Source organism: Bos indicus, chromosome 11, assembly GCF_029378745.1.
Source record: "Bos indicus isolate NIAB-ARS_2022 breed Sahiwal x Tharparkar chromosome 11, NIAB-ARS_B.indTharparkar_mat_pri_1.0, whole genome shotgun sequence".
NCBI classification, from domain to species: Eukaryota; Metazoa; Chordata; class Mammalia; order Artiodactyla; family Bovidae; genus Bos; species Bos indicus.
This window is the reverse complement of record NC_091770.1, coordinates 69,725,586-69,743,035: the sequence shown is the minus strand read 5'-3', so window position 1 is coordinate 69,743,035 and position 17,450 is coordinate 69,725,586. Positions and strand designations below refer to the sequence as shown.

Here is a 17,450-nt window from a genome sequence, read left to right as displayed (position 1 = left end):
ATAAACAAATTGTTGACCCTTAAACAATGCAGAAGTTAGGGATACCTACAATCCTTGCAGTTGAAAACTTGCATATAATTTTTATTTGGCCCTTCCAATACAGGGTTTAATTCCTCCATACCAGCTGTTCCACATCAGTGGATTCAGCCAACTGTGGACTGTGTAGTATTTGTTGTTGAACAAATCCACACATAAGTGGACCCCCTCTAAGTTCACACTCAAATTGTTCAAGAATCAACTGTCTGTTCATACAATGAGATGAATAAAAAGAAACAAACTACTATTATAATACATACCAACTACACACAAAAAATCTTAAAAGCATTAGAATTCTAAGTGAAAGAAGTCAGATACAAAAGAATATACTGTATGTTTTCATCCACAGAACAGACAAAACAAATCTATTGCAATAGAAATCAAATCAGATATTGCCTAGAGCAGGAAGTACTGGGTTCATTGCAAAAGGTCAAGGAAGACCCTCGGGGGTTTAGGAATGTTCTGTATACTAATTAGGAAGGTGGTTACACAGGTGTACACATTTATCAAACAAAACACTTAAAATAGGTGCATTTTATTGTATGTGAATTCTATTTCAATAAAATTGAAAATAACCATTATATAATGTTGGTCATAGGTTCAGATACAAGGTCAAAAATAATCCTTCCAGGCCAAAAATAATCAAGTGTTCCTTCTCACGTCCTTCCCTCCCCAACCCCTATTCTCTGTCACTCTTGGCTTCCTTTACTACATCTATGCATCTCCATATCCAGAAAATAATCCCTGTCTTCTGTTTTCCTCGGTTACCTCTTCTTACACATTCCTCTCTGTTTTCCCACTTATATCTCTGTCATTCTCATTTTTATCTTTCTTTATATAAATATAGTTGTGCTCCTGCCCACTTTTTTCTGTCCCCTCTAAACTCTTTCTCTTTTCTTTAACTCACTTGAATGTAAGACCAAAGAATTTTGAAAATTTGATTTATTATTTGAATATTTTGTTAAATTTAAGACTGAGTACAAGAAATATTTGCGTTTTATTTAAATTATTTTATTTAAAATGAAATTATTAAGAGTTATTATGCACAATTTATTACATAGTCCTTGGTTGCTACTTTTCCCTCTTTGAGTTAATGACCTCACTTGTAACAGGGCTCCCTTTCCCTACTTTAGGAAGCTTTTGAAGCATCCATTCTGGCCACCAATGGAAGAAATGCAATCAAGAACTGGGGTAAAAAACTAATACTTGTTGAATACCAACTGTGTGTCAGGACTTTCTATATGCCTTATCCTATTCTCACAGTAACTCAGGAGATGGGTATTATTTTTCTCACTTTACAAATAAGAAAAACCAAAATTCAAAGAAGAAAATAAGTAGCCTTGGGCCAATAAATGGTATAGGAGGGCTTCAATCCCAGATCTTTTACTTATTCTACTATGGTTTATCCAAAGTCATGTATGGACGTGAGAGCTGGACCATAAAGAAGGCTGAGCACCGAAGAATTGATACTTTTGAACTGTGGTCCTGGCAAAGACTCTTGAGAGTCGCTTGGACTGCAAGGAGATCAAACAAGTCAATCCTAAAGGAGATCAACTCTGAATATTCTTTGGGAGGACTGATGCTAATCTGAAGCTCGAATACTTTGGCCACCTGATGCAAAGAGCCAACTCATTGGAAAAGACCTTGGTGCTTGGAAATATTGAGGGCATGAGAAGGGGATGACAGAGGATGAGATGGTTGGATGGCATCATCAACTCAATGGACATGAGTTTGAGCAAACTCTGGGAAATAGGGAAGGACAGGGAAGCATGGTGTGCTGCAGTCCATGGTGTTGCAAAGAGTTGGACACGACTGAGCAACTGAACAACAACAACCCATTATTTAGAATAGGACCTTTTACTTTTGACTTTACAGAAGTCCAATTCCTCGATAAGAAAATGTATAAATGAACGGTGTCATATTCATATAAAGGAATACAACACAGCAAACTAAGAAAAAGAAAGACTGAATGTTGGCGCACAAAGACTGAATGTTGGCGCACAAAATGACCAATGAATCCTACATAAATCATGCTGAGTAAGAACAGTCAGACACAAAATAATATATACTATATGATTCCATTTTACATGAAATTCAAAAATAGGCAAAACTAATTGATGATACTGGAGAAGGAAATGGCAACCCACGATACGGATGATAAGGATGGTTATCTTGGTTAGGGGTTGAATACAGACTGCAAAAGGACAGGAGGGAACTTTCTGGGGATGCTAGAAATGTTTTGTATCTTCATCTGGGTGACGATTATATGGATGCTGTACATGTGAATTATCATCAAGCTGTACACAAAATCAATAGACTCAATCCACCTTATTTGTCATCCCTCAATTAAAAAACAAATCATTTTCTGATGCTAAAACACAGGTCCTATGTCCCACTACCAGAGATCCATTTCCAGAAAAGTCTGAAATTGAGCAAACTGATTTCAATGAAACAACCTCACTTTAGGAACCTTGGGAAGGGGCTTTACAAACACTTTTCAATGCTTCTGAGCTGTTAACTGAACCTTACGGCCTGCATCAAAGTCTGGGATGTTGCATAGCTGCTCTGAATGCCAAAGGTTGGGGGAACTATGTATGGATGAAGTAGAATCTTAGCACCTGTCATGATACTTATATATTCATTTTTCTACTTCCTTACATATTTATTTCTGAATAATCCAGAGTAGAGCCTTCCACATAGGTTATCTCATACAATGCAACAGCAACTCCGTGAGGTAGTCAAGACAAGATCTGTGTTATCTCCTTTAGGAAAACAAAACTCAGAGGCTCAAGGTGTTTAAGGGATTGCACAAGATTTCAAATACAATGAAGGCTAATATCATAAGAGAATCTAGGCCTCCTAGCTCCTAATCCAGTGTTCTGTTCACCAAGAAAATATATACATATATATTTATTTATTTATTTATTTTAATTATGTGGGCTGAGAATGTAAAAAAGATCTACAAAGAAGTTCCACCCATGCCCAAGTTCACAAATCCATATTCTGATGAAAACTGAATAAAATATAAGTGAGAGAAAAAACCATAACCAATGGTTTAAATTTTCCTTCTGATTTCCTTTGGTTATCTGCCTGATTTCCTTTAAGCTTGCCTAGATTTGCTTTGTTTTACTTTCATACTTTTTTTCATACCTACCCTTTAGCCTTTTCCTTACTCAAGGGAATTCAGACTGCCTACTTCTTCATGCACCTGCTGTCACTTAGCCAGAAAGGGATGATTCAGGGAACAAAGTCTCTTAATTAACCATGTGGTTAGGTGTATCTGCCCCAAAGGAGCTCTCTTTCTGACATGTTCTTGGGCTTCCCACTTTCTGGAATGTCTATGTTGTATCACCAAATGGATTTGATAAAATTTCCCTGGGAAAGGACCTAAGCTAAGAACAGTTCTGCTGGAAAATTAATCATAATATTTACTGAAGAAAAAAAAAAGCTATTCTGAGAAATCTGGCTCACCCAAAAATATATGGGGTACCTCCCACCTCCTTACTATCTCACCACCAGGCCAACACTTGCTTTGAACTGCTCCAATCTCACACCTTGACTGTGTGAAAGAACTCACGTAATTACTAGGTTAAGAAACACTAGCCATGCCCTAGACTGGAGGACAAAGCAAAGGTTCTAAGAAAGAAGGCATTCACAGGGCTCCTTACTTGCTATTCACAGGGCTCCTTATTTGCTATTCTCTCTACATGACCCCTGGATCTATAACCATCCTCACCAATACTCATGTTCATCTACTCTCAAGCAGAGATGATAACAATGTGCATCTTTTGGAGGCAGTGGTTCATCTATGGCTCACAAAAAAACACCATCTATAAAATGCAGTGTGGATGCTTAGCAACTTATTTTAGGTTAAGGTGATTTCCTAAGAAATTAGGAATGTGGTCCACTGGAGAAGGGAGTGGCAAACCACTACAGTACTCTTGCCTTGAGAACCCCATGAACAGTATGAAAAAGCAAAATGATAGGATACTGAGAGGAACTCCCCAGGTCGGTAGGTGCCCAATATACTACAGGAGATCAGTGGAGAAAACTCCAAAAAGAATGAAGGAATGGAGCCAAAGCAAAAACAATACCCAGTTGTGGATGTGACCGGTGATAGAAGCAAGGTCAGATGCTGTAAAGAGCAATATTGCATAGGAACCTGGAATGTTAGGTCCATGAATGAAGGCAAATTGGAAGTGGTCAAACAGGAGATGGCAAGAGTGGACATTCTAGGAATCAGCAAACTAAAATGAACTGTAATGTGTGAATTTAACTCAGATGAACATTATATCTAAGAAGTGGAGTAGCCATCATGGTCAACAAAAGAGTCCAAAATGCAGTACTTGGATGCAGCCTCAAAAATGACAGAATGATCTCCGTTCGTTTCCAAGGCAAACCATTCAATATCATGGTAATCCAAGTCTATGCCCCAATCAGTAATGCTGAAGAAGCTGAAGTTGAACGGTTCTATGAAGACCTACAAGACCTTTTAGAACTAACACCCAAAAAAGATGTCCTTTTCATTATAGGGGACTGGAATGCAAAAGTAGGAAGTCAAGAAACACCTGGAGTAACAGGCAAATTTGGCCTTGGAATACGGAATGAAGCAGGGCAAAGGCTAATAGAGTTTTGCCAAGAGAACGCACTGATCATAGCAAACACCCTCTTCCAACAACACAAGAGAAGACACTACAAATGGACATCACCAGATGCTCAACACCAAAATCAGATGGATTATATTCTTTGCAGCCAAAGATGGAGAAGCTCTATACAGTCAACAAAAACAAGACTGGGAGCTGACTGTGGCTCAGATCATGAACTCCTTATTGCCAAATTCAGACTTAAATTGAAGAAAGTAGGGAAAACCACTAGACCATTCAGGAATGACCTAAATCAAATCCCTTATGATTATACAGTGGAAGTGAGAAATAGATTTAAGGGACTAGATCTCATAGAGTGCCTGATGAACTATGGACAGAGGTTCGTGACATTGTACAGGAGACAGGGATCAAGACCATCCCCATGGAAAAGAAATGCAAAAACCAAAATGGCTGTCTGGGGAGACCTTACAAATAGCTATGAAAAGAAGAGAAGCGAAAAGAAAAGGAGAAAAGGAAAGATATAAGCATCTGAATGCAGAGTTCCAAAGAATAGCAAGAAGAGATAAGAAAGCATTCCTTAGCGATCAAGGCAAAGAAATAGAGGAAAACAGCAGAATGGGAAAGACTAGAGATCTCTTCAAGAAAATCAGAGATACCAAGGGAACATTTCATGCAAAGATGGGCTCGATAAAGGACAGAAATGGTATGGACCTAACAGAAGCAGAAGATATTAAGAAGAGGTGGCAAGAATACACAGAAGAACTGTACAAAAAAGATCTTCACAACAGAGATAATCACGATGGTGTGATCACTCACCTAGAGCCAGACATCCTGGAATGTGAAGTCAAGTGGGCCTAAGAAAGCATCACTATGAACAAAGCTAGTGGAGGTGATGGAATTCCAGTTGAGCTATTTCAAATCCTAAAAGATGATGCTGTGAAAGTGCTGCATTCAATAGGCCAGCAAATTTGGAAAACTCAGCAGTGGCCACAGGACTGGAAAAGGTCAGTTTTCGTTCCTATCCCAAAGAAAGGCAATGCCAAATAATGCTCAAACTACCGCACAATTGCACTCATCTCACACGCTAGTAAAGTAATACTCAAAATTCTCCAAGCCAGGCTTCAGCAATATGTGAACCGTGAACTTCCTGATGTTCAAGCTGGTTTTAGAAAAGGCAGAGGAACCAGACATCAAATTGCCAACATCTGCTGGATCATGGAAAAAGCAAGAGAGTTCCAGAAAAACATCTATTTCTGCTTTATTGACTATGCCAAAGCCTTTGACTGTGTGGATCACAATAAACTGTGGAAAATTCTGAAAGAGATGGGAATACCAGACCACCTGATCTGCCTCTTAAGAAACCTATATGCAGGTCAGAAAGCAACAGTTAGAACTGAACATGGAACAACAGACTGGTTCCAAATAGGAAAAGGAGTATGTCAAGGCTGTATATTGTTACCCTGCTTATTTAACTTCTATGCAGAGTACATCATGAGAAATGCTGGGCTGGAAGAAGCACAAGCTGGAATCAAGATTGCTGGGAGAAATATCAATAACCTCAGATATGCAGACGACACCACCCTTATGGCAGAAAGTGAAGAGGAACTAAAAAGCCTCTTGATGAAAGTGAAAGAGGAGAGTGAAAAGTTGGCTGAAAGCTCAACATTCAGAAAACTAAGATCATGGCATCTGGTCCCATCAGTTCATGGGAAATAGATGGGGAAATAGTGGAAACAGTGTCAGACTTTATTTTTTTGGGCTCCAAAATCACTGCAGATGGTGACTGCAGCCATGAAATTAAAAGACACTTACTCCTTGGACGGAAAGTTATGACCAACCTAGATAGCATATTAAAAAGCAGAGACATTACTTTGCCAACAAAGGTCCATCTAGTCAAGGCTATGGTTTTTCCAGTAGTTATATATGGTTGTGAGAGTTGGACTGTGAAGAAAGCTGAATGCCAAAGAACTGATGGTTTTGAACTGTGGTGTTGGAGAAGACTCTTGAGAGTCCCTTGGACTGCAAGGAGATCCAACTAGTCCATTATAAAGGAGATCAGCCCTGGGTGTTCTTTGGAAGGAATGATGCTAAAGCTGAAACTCCAGTACTTTGGCCACCTCATGCGAAGAGCTGACTCATTGGAAAAGACTCTGATGCTGGGAGAGATTGAGGGCAGGAGGAGAAGGGGACAGCAGAGGATGAGATGGCTGGATGGCATCACCGACTCGATGGACATGAGTTTGGGTAAACTTCGGGAGTTGGTGATGGACAGGGAGGCCTGGCATGCTGCAATTCATGGGTTCGCAAAGAGTTGGACACAACTGAGTGACTGAACTGAACTGAACTGAATTTTCTAAGACAGCCTCCCATTCAAGTCCCTGGGTTCTGTGTCTCCATGAAATTTCAAAGATTTAATTGCTTTTCATGGGCTCATGTCCATTAACCACTTAGGACTTCGCATCTCTCCATGGCATCTGGTCCCATGACTTCATGGCAAATAGATCGGCAAACAGAGGAAACAGTTGCTGACTTTATTTTTCTGGGCTCCAAAATCACTGCAGATGCTGACTGCAGCCATGAAATGAAAAGAAGCTTGCTCCTTGGAAGGAAAATTATGACCAACCTAGACAGCATATTAAAAAGCAGACATTACTTTGCCAATGAAGGTCCTTCTAGTCAAGGCTATGGTTTTTCCAGTAGTCATGTATGGATGTGAGAGTTGGATTATAAAGAAAGCTGAGTGCAGAAGAATTGAGGCTTTTGAACTGTGGTGTTGGAGAAGACATTTGAGAGTCCCTTGGACTGCAAGATCTAACCAGTCCATCCTAAAGGAGATCAGTCCTGAGTGTTCACTGGAGGGACTGATGTTGAAGCTGAAACTCCAATACTTTGGCCATCTCATGCCAAGAATTGACTCATTTGAAAAGACGCTGATGCTGGGAAAAACTGAAGGCAGGAGGAGAAGGGGATGACAGAGAATGAGATGGTTGTATGGCATCACTGACTCAATAGACATGGGTTTGGGTTGACTCCGGGAGTTGGTGATGGACAGGGAGGCATGCCGTGCTGAGGTTCATGGGGTTGCAAAGAGTCAGACATGATTGAGTGGCTGAACTGAACTGAACTGAACTGCATCTGACAATGGGGGGCTTCCCTGGTGGTTGAGATGGTAAAGAATCCATCTGCAATGTGGGAGACCTGAGCTTGATCCCTGGGTTGGAAAATCTCCTGGAGGTAGGCATAGAAACCCACTCCAGTATTCTTGCCTGGAAAATCCCCATGGACAGAAGTGCCTGTGGGCTACAGCCCATGGCGTCAAAAAGAGTCAGACATGACTGAGCGACTAACCACAGTATACATCTGACAATGAATGATGAGGCTAGAAATGTACAGGAAGGGCACAGCTCCAGCTAATTACAATAAAGGAGTTGCCAGAGGCCAGTGGTCCAGCATGTCTACGGACATGGTAAGGCCTGGACTGCACAGATCATTCTGAGAGAAGATCCACCATCTGAAAACTACTGCTCTATAATGCCTCTATCTTTTTCTTTCTCAGCATTCATTTCCTTACTTTCACAAAGTTAAGACTTTTGTTTATTTCTAGACAAAAAAAAAAAAGAATCGGATTGTAAATATGCCACTTGATTCTCTGGACTGAATCCAAGGTCAAAAGGCCTATAAGAAGATAATGTGAAGTGAAGTTGCTCAGTCGTGTCTGACTCTTTGTGACCCCATAGACTGTAGCATACCAGGCTCCTCTGTCCATGGGATTTTCCAGGCAATAGTACTGGAGTGGATTGCCATTTCCTTCTCCAGGGTATCTTCCCAACCCAGGGCTCGAACCCAGGTCTCCCGCTTTGTAGACAGATGCTTTACCATCTGAGCCACCAGGGAAGTCAAAGTAAATGCCGCACCTCAACACCTCTTTTCATCTACATTTCTGGCAAAGACAGGTCTTCCGTGATGGAATAATAGAAACTGTCATCCTGGTCACTCCCCATTTCCTCTGGATCTCACCTCTCATCTCTTAGGAGTTAGAAGTTAGTTGTATGGGGAACACACAGCATCACAATTGCTGCCAGGGCTGCCACGTATTGCCACACACAAGGACTGCACAAGTCCAGACGGCACCATTCAAATAGGCTAAAATGTATATGGAACCCTTGTAATTGCAGAGTACACAACCTGCACAACCAGATGCTGGAGTGGTGCTGCTTCTAGGAAAAAATATAATTGTGCATATTGATGGAGCAGTTTATGATGTTTCAGGTTTTGGATTAAGATTTGCATGTGCCATGCTTTGTCGCTCAGTCATGTCTGATTCTTCAAGACCCCATGGACTGCAGCCCACTTGTCCATGGGGATTCTTCAGGCAAGAATACTGGAGTGGGTTGCCATGCCCTCCTCCAGGGGATCTTCCCAATCCAGGGATTGAAAACAGGTCTCCCACACTGAAGGCAGATTCTTTACCCACTGAGCCATCAGGAAAGCCCTAAGATTTACATGCATCACCTAATTTAATATTCGGGACATGATCTTGAGATAGGAACTATTTACTACAACCATTTTCAAATGATCAAACCAGGCCTTAAAGATTTTAAGAAATCTTTTTTTTCCAAGTCATGGCTATTGCCCACCAAATATTTATTATACGACCTTCTGAAAAAGATAACGTAAAGCTTTTTGTCTATTTACATGTCTTGGTTATTTATAGTATGCACCTTGAGATGATTCCCTTAGTGGAAAGAGCTCTGATTTGAAGGCAGGATATGTGGTCCCAGTCAGTATTCTAATATATCCTTTAGCAAGTCATAACCTTTCAACATATGAATGAAAGTTTTCAGGTCTAAAACTTTCTACCTAAATGACCTTGAAACAATGTTATCAAACTTCTGGATTTCAATTACTCTACTTACAAAATAAAGCAAATATTTGCCCTTCCTACTGTATGATTGGTAAAAATGACAAATGTTAAAATGATTTATAAATTATAAAGTCCTATACAACTGTAATAGGACATTAATAATGATTATTTTAAAAAGCAAAATATCCTTTCCAAATCAGGATGGGCAAATTTCTATGAAGTGTTGTCAGGCAGTAATTCTGAGAGTGGCAATAAGCTGCAACTTTTGCTCACACAACTCTCCTTCTTTTCTCCTACCCACAGGCCAGTCCCTCTTTACCGTCTGCAGACAAACTGCCTTATAAAAGCTTTCATTTTTATTCATGATACTACTCTCCTCCCACATTCCTCATAAAACCCCTCATGAACCTTCTTTCTCTTTTGTAAATTTGTGAAAGGATCAATAGGATTCAGAAGAAGTGCATTTTTCAAATAGCTGTATATATTCTCAGCATTTCAAAGGGTTTTCAGTAGCCAGTAAGAGTTCACCAAATCTAGAACTGATCTCATCTTCTCAAGATCCAAGTACCTTTTGTCTTGCCCAATGACTTGATGCCACACACATGAATAAATATATCTTTAATGTATAGTTCTGGGTGAGTGTGACTCCCTCTAGTGAATATACAAAAACCTCAGAGAACATTCTTGTTTAATCTAGGGATAAAGAAGAATAAACTCATTAATTTCAAAATAGTATTTTCAAGATACCAACAATGTTCTTGTAAGCACTTCCCACAAACTTCAAAGATACGTATGCAATTATTTTCTCTTCCCCCTGGTAACATCAAAACCCAGAGGCTCTCCAGAACTGCATCCCAAAAAACCCAACTCCTGATGCTGTTCTCCATCCCAGCTCTTCTGTCTTCTGCAGCTTCTCAACATTTGAAAATATAGAACTGATTAATTATGAATGCTGTGGCTTGTCTGACCCACATCTCACCTTACTCTTTTGCTCCTTTGGAATTCCATTCCATAGTCAGAGGAATATCAATTTCAGAAAATAAGGTTTCCCTGATATCTAACCTGAAGTTTCCTTCTGCAAGTCTCATCCTATTACTTCTGTGGGCCACACTAAATAACTCTTCCCCTTCACTGCCACTCTCCCTCTTCAGAGATTTGTAGATTGTTACCATGGCTTCCCCTTCATCACCACTTAGCCCAGCCATATATATTTAATTTTTTTCATCTTTTGTCTTAAATCAGTCCATTCAACTCTTAAATCAGCTCTCTGCTCTTCTCTGGACTAACTCCAACTCTCCCAATTCACCTCCAATAACTGATATCCCTTCTGGGAGCTCCAATTTACTATCTTCCTTCCCTCTCTTTGCCCTTTCCAGAAATGAAATAGGAAGGGACTAACAGATATGTGAGGTCAAGGGTCAGGAATATTGCATTGTATATACCTACTCTAAATTGCTTAAGCCTCTCCATAGTACATATAAAGTCCCAAGTCATATATCCCCTTTCCTGGAATGAGAAGGCAGGTATTAACAGTGAAACAAGCCCTCTTATCCCACAGATCATTATCCTCTAGGCTTCTGCCTGGAGGACGGCAGAAGCAAGATGTCCAGACATTTACACAACAGGTTACAAAGTAGAGCTATGGGCAATGTGGTAGCCTCCAGGCAGACATCATTTTTGAGGTTTGGGCTGTCCCAAGATAGGGCACACCATTTGTATAGTCCCAGTAACTCTCTGTACCTCTTTTCAATGAATGGGTGTTCTGGAGAACTACTTCCGACTTTTCATATGTTGATCCCATTTATGAATTCACAATAACCCTCAAAGAAACACCATGTTAATGTCTCTCAGACATCCTTTTGTTCTCTCAGATAGCCCAAACTGCAAGTGATATGAAGGTATTGCTTTGTTCTAACTAGGTGCTTTTCCATTTTTTACCACATTCCTAGTCATGGTCTGTTCAGGTTTGGTACCCTACCTTTAGTCTGAGACAAATGGGCTACCCCAGGCCTCTCAAAACAAGGGTTGGCAGAAGACCCATCCTCTCCACTTTCTTCCCCACAGACAGCCCACCAGCAAGACCATTCCCCTCTAGATTAGACCATCAGTTACTCAGGCAGAAACAGGGAGAAATTTACTGAGCTGTGCCTATTTTTCTTCACTTAATTGAAGATCCTATGTCACACAACAGTTAAATGCCTTTTCTGTAAGTCAGAGTCTATATAAAAAGAATAAATCCATTTCCTCAAACATGATAAATAGCATAATTAGTCCAAGTGTGACTAATTGAAGATCCTATGTCACACAACAGTTAAATGCCTTTTCTGTAAGTCAGAGTCTATATAAAAAGAATAAATCCATTTCCTCAAACATGATAAATAGCATAATTAGTCCAAGTGTGACTAATTGTTCCAAGTGTGAGAACCTAAACTTCAATTTTGATACAAGAAAATTTGATAAAAAGAAAATGAATGAAACCACAATAATATATATTGCCCCAAACATAAAACATGATACAGAAGGGTGTGCCCAGTCCCTCCACAGGAAGTCTGCAGTAGAGACTGTATCTAAATGAGGCTGAGGAAGCAGTGATAAGGCGAGAACCTAGTCCTGCATGGCCAGCTGCCTAACTGCAGACAGCATATGTCTCAGAGCAGGAGAGTCCAGCCTGTTCCAAGTGTGATCACCACAAGGCCTGAAGTGGTTTTCAATAAGCTGTCTGTCTCCCTGGAGGTCATGGGGAGCTCATCCAGTTACACTTAGTGTCTTATTTGATCCCATCAATAATCATTTGATCCCAATACTGCTGAAAAATGCTTGGCTAAAATTTCTAGCCTTTTAATGGCAGAATCCTGGCTCTTTCTAAAACTAGCATTGCTAGATGTGTCAAATGATGCATAAGGGCTTCGTCCTGCTGCCAAATGGACTGTGTTGCTGAGGGAGGATTTGGGATGTTCACTGTGCTTCCCTACAACCAGTAGCAGAGCAGCTCCCAGAGCACACTAATCTCTACATGAAACTCCCTCACTCAGAAGCTCCAACTCCTCATCAAATGTTTGACTGGAGTATATTCTTCAAAAGCATTAAGTGTGTGACTCCCCAGAGGCACCAGTGATAACTTCAAGCAACCTGCTTGTTTATAGTAGGTAAGTTCAGAGCTGTAGAAAGGACCCCTTTGCCTATACCATTAGCATCTAGACTGCTAGGGCCTGCCTATATAACAAAAAATGATAGGAAAGTTTCAGAGATGCTCAGAGACATGAAAGTGGGAGAAAATCTGCATTCCCAGAGAAGTAATTTTTATATCCATTACACAAACATTAGGCACTAAAAGGGAATGTTGCATGTATAAACCATGGAAGCCAAGACAACATTAAAGCACAGCTGTTCTTTACAAAAGTATCTGTAGCGAGACAACAGTATTGGTCTCTATCTCAGTTCACAGAAAGCACTATCAAATTCATCAGATCTTGTCTCTTGCCACAGGCTAGTATAAATTCCAACACTGAACATAAAGGGGTCATTTTAGGTGCCAATACCACTAGCGCTAATGCTGAAATATGTATCCAGACTCTGATTTCCATGGGGATCACATACCAGTGTATTTTCTCTGCAATGACTGAGAAACCTCAGCTTCAGAATATCCCTTCATGAAACTACTGGGTATATGTGGGAGTGTGTGTGTGTGTGTGTGTGTGTGTGTGTGTGTGTTGGGACAAACATGGGAGATACTTGTAGCTCTATATTAGGCTTTTTTCCAATGCTTTCCATCCTATTAATACAGAGACATTAGTAACCAGTGGAGCATGAGAATTTCATTTATTTCTGACAACGAGAATGATAGAAAAGATGCCGGGTTTTACTCAATGAAATTAGTGTAGGCATTTAAAAGGCATGCTTTCTCTTCTGTGCTTTCTCATTCATTTACATTTTATATTTTATTCACAAGACTTTCCCCAATGGTCTTACAAAAGAAACATCCATTCAAAACCACCTGGTTTTCCCAGTTAAAGGATATTATAGGAAGACTTAGAAGTAAGTGCCTAAATACACAACCCCAACTCAGTGAATATGGGAAGAAAATGAGAGTAAATGAAATATAAACCTCATTTCAGGAGTCTCCAGCAGCGAGATCTGCAGAGAAATGGGCCTTCCAGAAACAGGCATTCAGATCTGCTAACACAGATACTCAAGCTAAGAACTGCAGTGAAGGAACTGGGGGCAGGGAGAGAAAGGGAAATCAACTACTGTCTCTTCCTGGCTTCAGAGTGACTCCCCCAAAGGAAAACAATCTTGGCTACTTTGCTCCCTCTCTCCACATCTCCCTCCATTCCCCTGTCACCTGTCCCTTAGTTCCTCTGGGGCTCTCCCAATACATCCGAGAGAAAGAACAAGAGTCTGTGAGTGGACAGGAACTGGGATTAGGTGGAGAGCAGAATGAATTAATGAAGAAGAGGCCATTCCTAGGTAAGTCAACATTTGAAGAGGATAGCTGGGTGGGATTCAATAATAAGGAGTTCTATATTCCCTGAGAAAGTATATCACATTCCCCAAATTTGTGGAGGCCAGGAAGAGTAACAAAGGGAAAGAAAGAAAGGTAACAGCTGAAATCTAGAACTAAGCTCTCAGAATGCAAAAGTAATAGAGGGATTTCAACTGTCCTAGGAGCCCCAAATAAAGGACATCCAATCTTGGCTGCAACCCTGTGCCTGTCAGTAGAGTCATTCTATCAAGAACAGGAAACTTTTTCCCCCGCGACATGGTTGCTGAGAAGGAAGGGAGAGTCCCTTGGGGAGTAACTGCGTTCAAGGAGTAAATATAGTCTAACTGGGGAAGGAGGTTTGAGGAAGAAAAAAGAGCTAAGAACCATGGGCTGAGGTTTTGGAAATCGGGGTTAGTTGACAGTGGCTGTAAATTGATATGTGTTAAAACAACAACAACAACAACAACAACAGCAAACAAATCCCGAACCACTCAGGCGGGAGCTGCTCACCGGTCCCAAAGATCTGGAAGAGAAGGCGGGGCTGGGAGGCGCGGATCGCGGCGGACAGTCTTCCCTCTCTGCCCACTTCAGACACCTTCTTCTCCGGCATCAAGCGGATCCTCAGCCGCCCTTCGCCGTGTCGAATCCACCAGCTGAACAGATCAGTAAGGTTGAACTGAAGCAGCCCCGTAGTCGCCTCCTCTGGAGGCCCGACGCAGCCCTCTAGGATCGCCTCCTCTCCAAGCTCCAGCACCAGCTGCTTGGCGCGCCGAAGCTTGCGAATTGAGCCTCCCTTCAGCACCCTGGACAGCGCCCGTGCTTGAGCCGGGGTGGGAGAGCTGGCGCCTGCTGTCCACGAGACCCCGGGTGGTGGCCCCACCAGCCTAAGCAGTGGGGCGCAGTCGAGAGCCAGCGAGCCGCGCGCCTCCAGCCGGCCAGCCCTTGGCTCCGAGGGGGACGGCGGCGGCAGCAGCAGGTCCCGGGCGTAGACGCGAAAAAGCGAGGGCACCACAAAGTCCACCGCCAGGCTCTTCCTCTGCAGACGCGAGTAGCTAAGCGGCTCCCGGGGCTGCAGGGCCGGCCCTATGGCCGGAGAGCCCATGCGCTGGCCGGTCTCGATCCCAGTCCCGAAGCCTGAGGCTGCCGGTGAAAGCAGCAGCAATACCAGCAGCCACAGAAGCCCTATGGCTCCCATCCCGCCAAAGGATGACTGTTAATGCTAGAGCTTCGACTCCCCGGGATCCAGACTCACCCTCCGCTCCCCCTCAGATGAGAAGGGGTTCCTAACAGTCGTTGGTCCTGACAGGCTCGTTCCACCAGATATCGGGGGACTGTCCGTGCACTAGATTTCCTTTCCTCCAACTGCAAGGAGGAGAGCAGGAATCTCAATAAAACAGGACTGGAAGCTCAGGGGCGTGTCAAGAGACCCTGAAGCGCGAAGGGCTCAGCAGCTGGGACCCTATGCCTCTCGCGCGCCGCGCAGAATGCCGCGCCCCCGTCCGTTGATCGCCGCGCTTTGGAATGAGAGAGACTACTATGGTTGACGGGAGATGGCAATTAGGTACCGTCCTCTCCTGCCCCTCGCGGCCTGAGCTGTGGTCTATCCACTCTTGAGCGGCCTCCAACCCTTTGCAACTTTTGTGCCGGGAACGGTGGCTCCGAGCTGGTATTTGGTGTCCCGGCCGCCTCCTGAGCTGCTTTCGGCTCTTCTGAGCTCCTCTTCCGCGTCTATTAGGGAAACGAGGGCACCAGCTGTTTTCTCGCGCACCCTCCCTCGACCCTCCGCAGCGGGAGGTCTTTGAACTGCACTACTAGCTGAACTTCTGGACCTGAATCGAGCCGTCGCGTTGCGAAGCAGAGGCTCAGGCCGCCGCCGTTCAAGTTTACATCGTCCTTGCTATCCTCCCGCGTCTGGTCTCAGAGTTCTCAGGCACCAAAGCGGCCCCGGCGGCAGAAGCGGAGTGAAAGCATTCAGGGACCAAAAGCCCGAAATCTTGCTGCCCCCTCCTCACTCATCGGCAGCTCCTGCGGCTTCAGTGGCTGGGCAGAAGGTGGCCGGAAGTCGCCTCTGTGCCCCGCGACCCTCTGGGCCGCGGCAGCCAGGGTGCCAGCTGCTACTGCCGCTGCAGCCCCGGGAGCCGCTCTATCGCATCTGCCTGTTGGCCCGCCACTTGCAGCTGGCGGAGCCGCGAGCGCGCGCCTAAAAGGGGCCGGGCCGAGGCGGGGGCGGGGTTCGAACGCCAACTCCTCACCGCGGCTGGGCCCACGCAGCCCCGCCCCGCCCCGCTCCGCTCACCCGCCAGCCAATGGTGAGGCGAGGTCGACTCTTATGCAAATCTGCAGAGAGCCCCCCCGCTTTCATTGAGAAAAGCACAAAGCCCGCCCTAGCCTCCCTCCACCCCTCTTCCCTCTCTCGCTCCACCTCTGACAGATTCCCTGCCCTATGTCGCTTCTGTGTGAACAGGAGCGTGTATCAGATAAATAGTAGGACTGGAAGAGGCCTTTGTAATCAAGTATTCTAATTTAGCATTTAGAGAAGTAAACGAATCCGACTTCGGAAAAAGCAGTTCTGGAATAAAACTGGAGGCCAGGGGACGGGCAGAAGGGAGGGGCAGAGTGACACTGCCAACTCTGGGCTTGGATTAGGGCCCTTAGACAGAGTCTTATTTGACCCTTCCATTATTTGAACGCATTCCTGGAGAACCTGGTGATCCCATCATCCACACAGGATAAAATGGTGCGGAGGTCGGAGTGAGAATTTGGGGGGTTAAGAGGGAGGGTGGAAGTGGCTCGCGTTCTTGCAGAGTTGCGATTCAGCTATAACAAATATTTCAGACCGCAGTCACGCCGTGTTTTCTCAGAATGGTGTTTAAATAGTGTTACTTCCTTTACTCTCTGCAAGGTAAATATTTTAAACTCTAGTTTTAGAGGAAACTGAGTCACAGAGATCTTAACTGATTTTCCTAGGATCTAATAGTCCTACGTGCCTCCCAAGCTCTTACTCATGCCTCTTAACCACTGCTCTTAATCATACCCCTCTATGAGTAACAGGCTAAGAAGTCTAGAAGTGACTTAGCTAGAAAGAATGATCTGGCATTCCTGTTCACAGTCCTGGGAGTGACAGTTCAAAAGTGCAGGCCATTTCTATAGCCCTGTGAAGTCAGGGCTATATCTCCAGTCTCTCTCTTCTCTCTTGAGCAGTTATCACAGAACCTGGATAATGGCTGTGTTTATAACAAGTGGTTCACTGGAATCGCAGACAAAACTACAATCTTTGGTGCACACAGTGGAGCTGACTCTCCCTCACTGAGCAACAAAGAATGACCTGATTCATAGAAGAAATGATGCTCCTGCCTTGGTGGAGCAAGGGAAGGAGGGAGAAAAGGGAAGAGGAAGGGAAGGGTATGAAGGTTAATAGTTTCCTAGTATGTGAGCAAATATGTTTTGATTTTCATCATATTTC

At 43.3% G+C, this 17,450-nt stretch overlaps 1 protein-coding gene across 1 annotated transcript in view; it reads right to left on the bottom strand.

The window, feature by feature from the left end:
• The window catches only part of ALK (ALK receptor tyrosine kinase), a 735,395-nt gene extending 719,220 nt beyond the window's left edge, over positions 1-16,175 (bottom strand). The window contains exon 1 of the mRNA XM_070798938.1: positions 14,498-16,175. Within this exon, the coding sequence (XP_070655039.1) occupies positions 14,498-15,182 (685 nt within the window). The 5' untranslated portion in view covers positions 15,183-16,175. The remainder of the gene's footprint in view (positions 1-14,497) is intronic.
• Between the last annotated feature and the right edge of the window lie 1,275 nt (positions 16,176-17,450).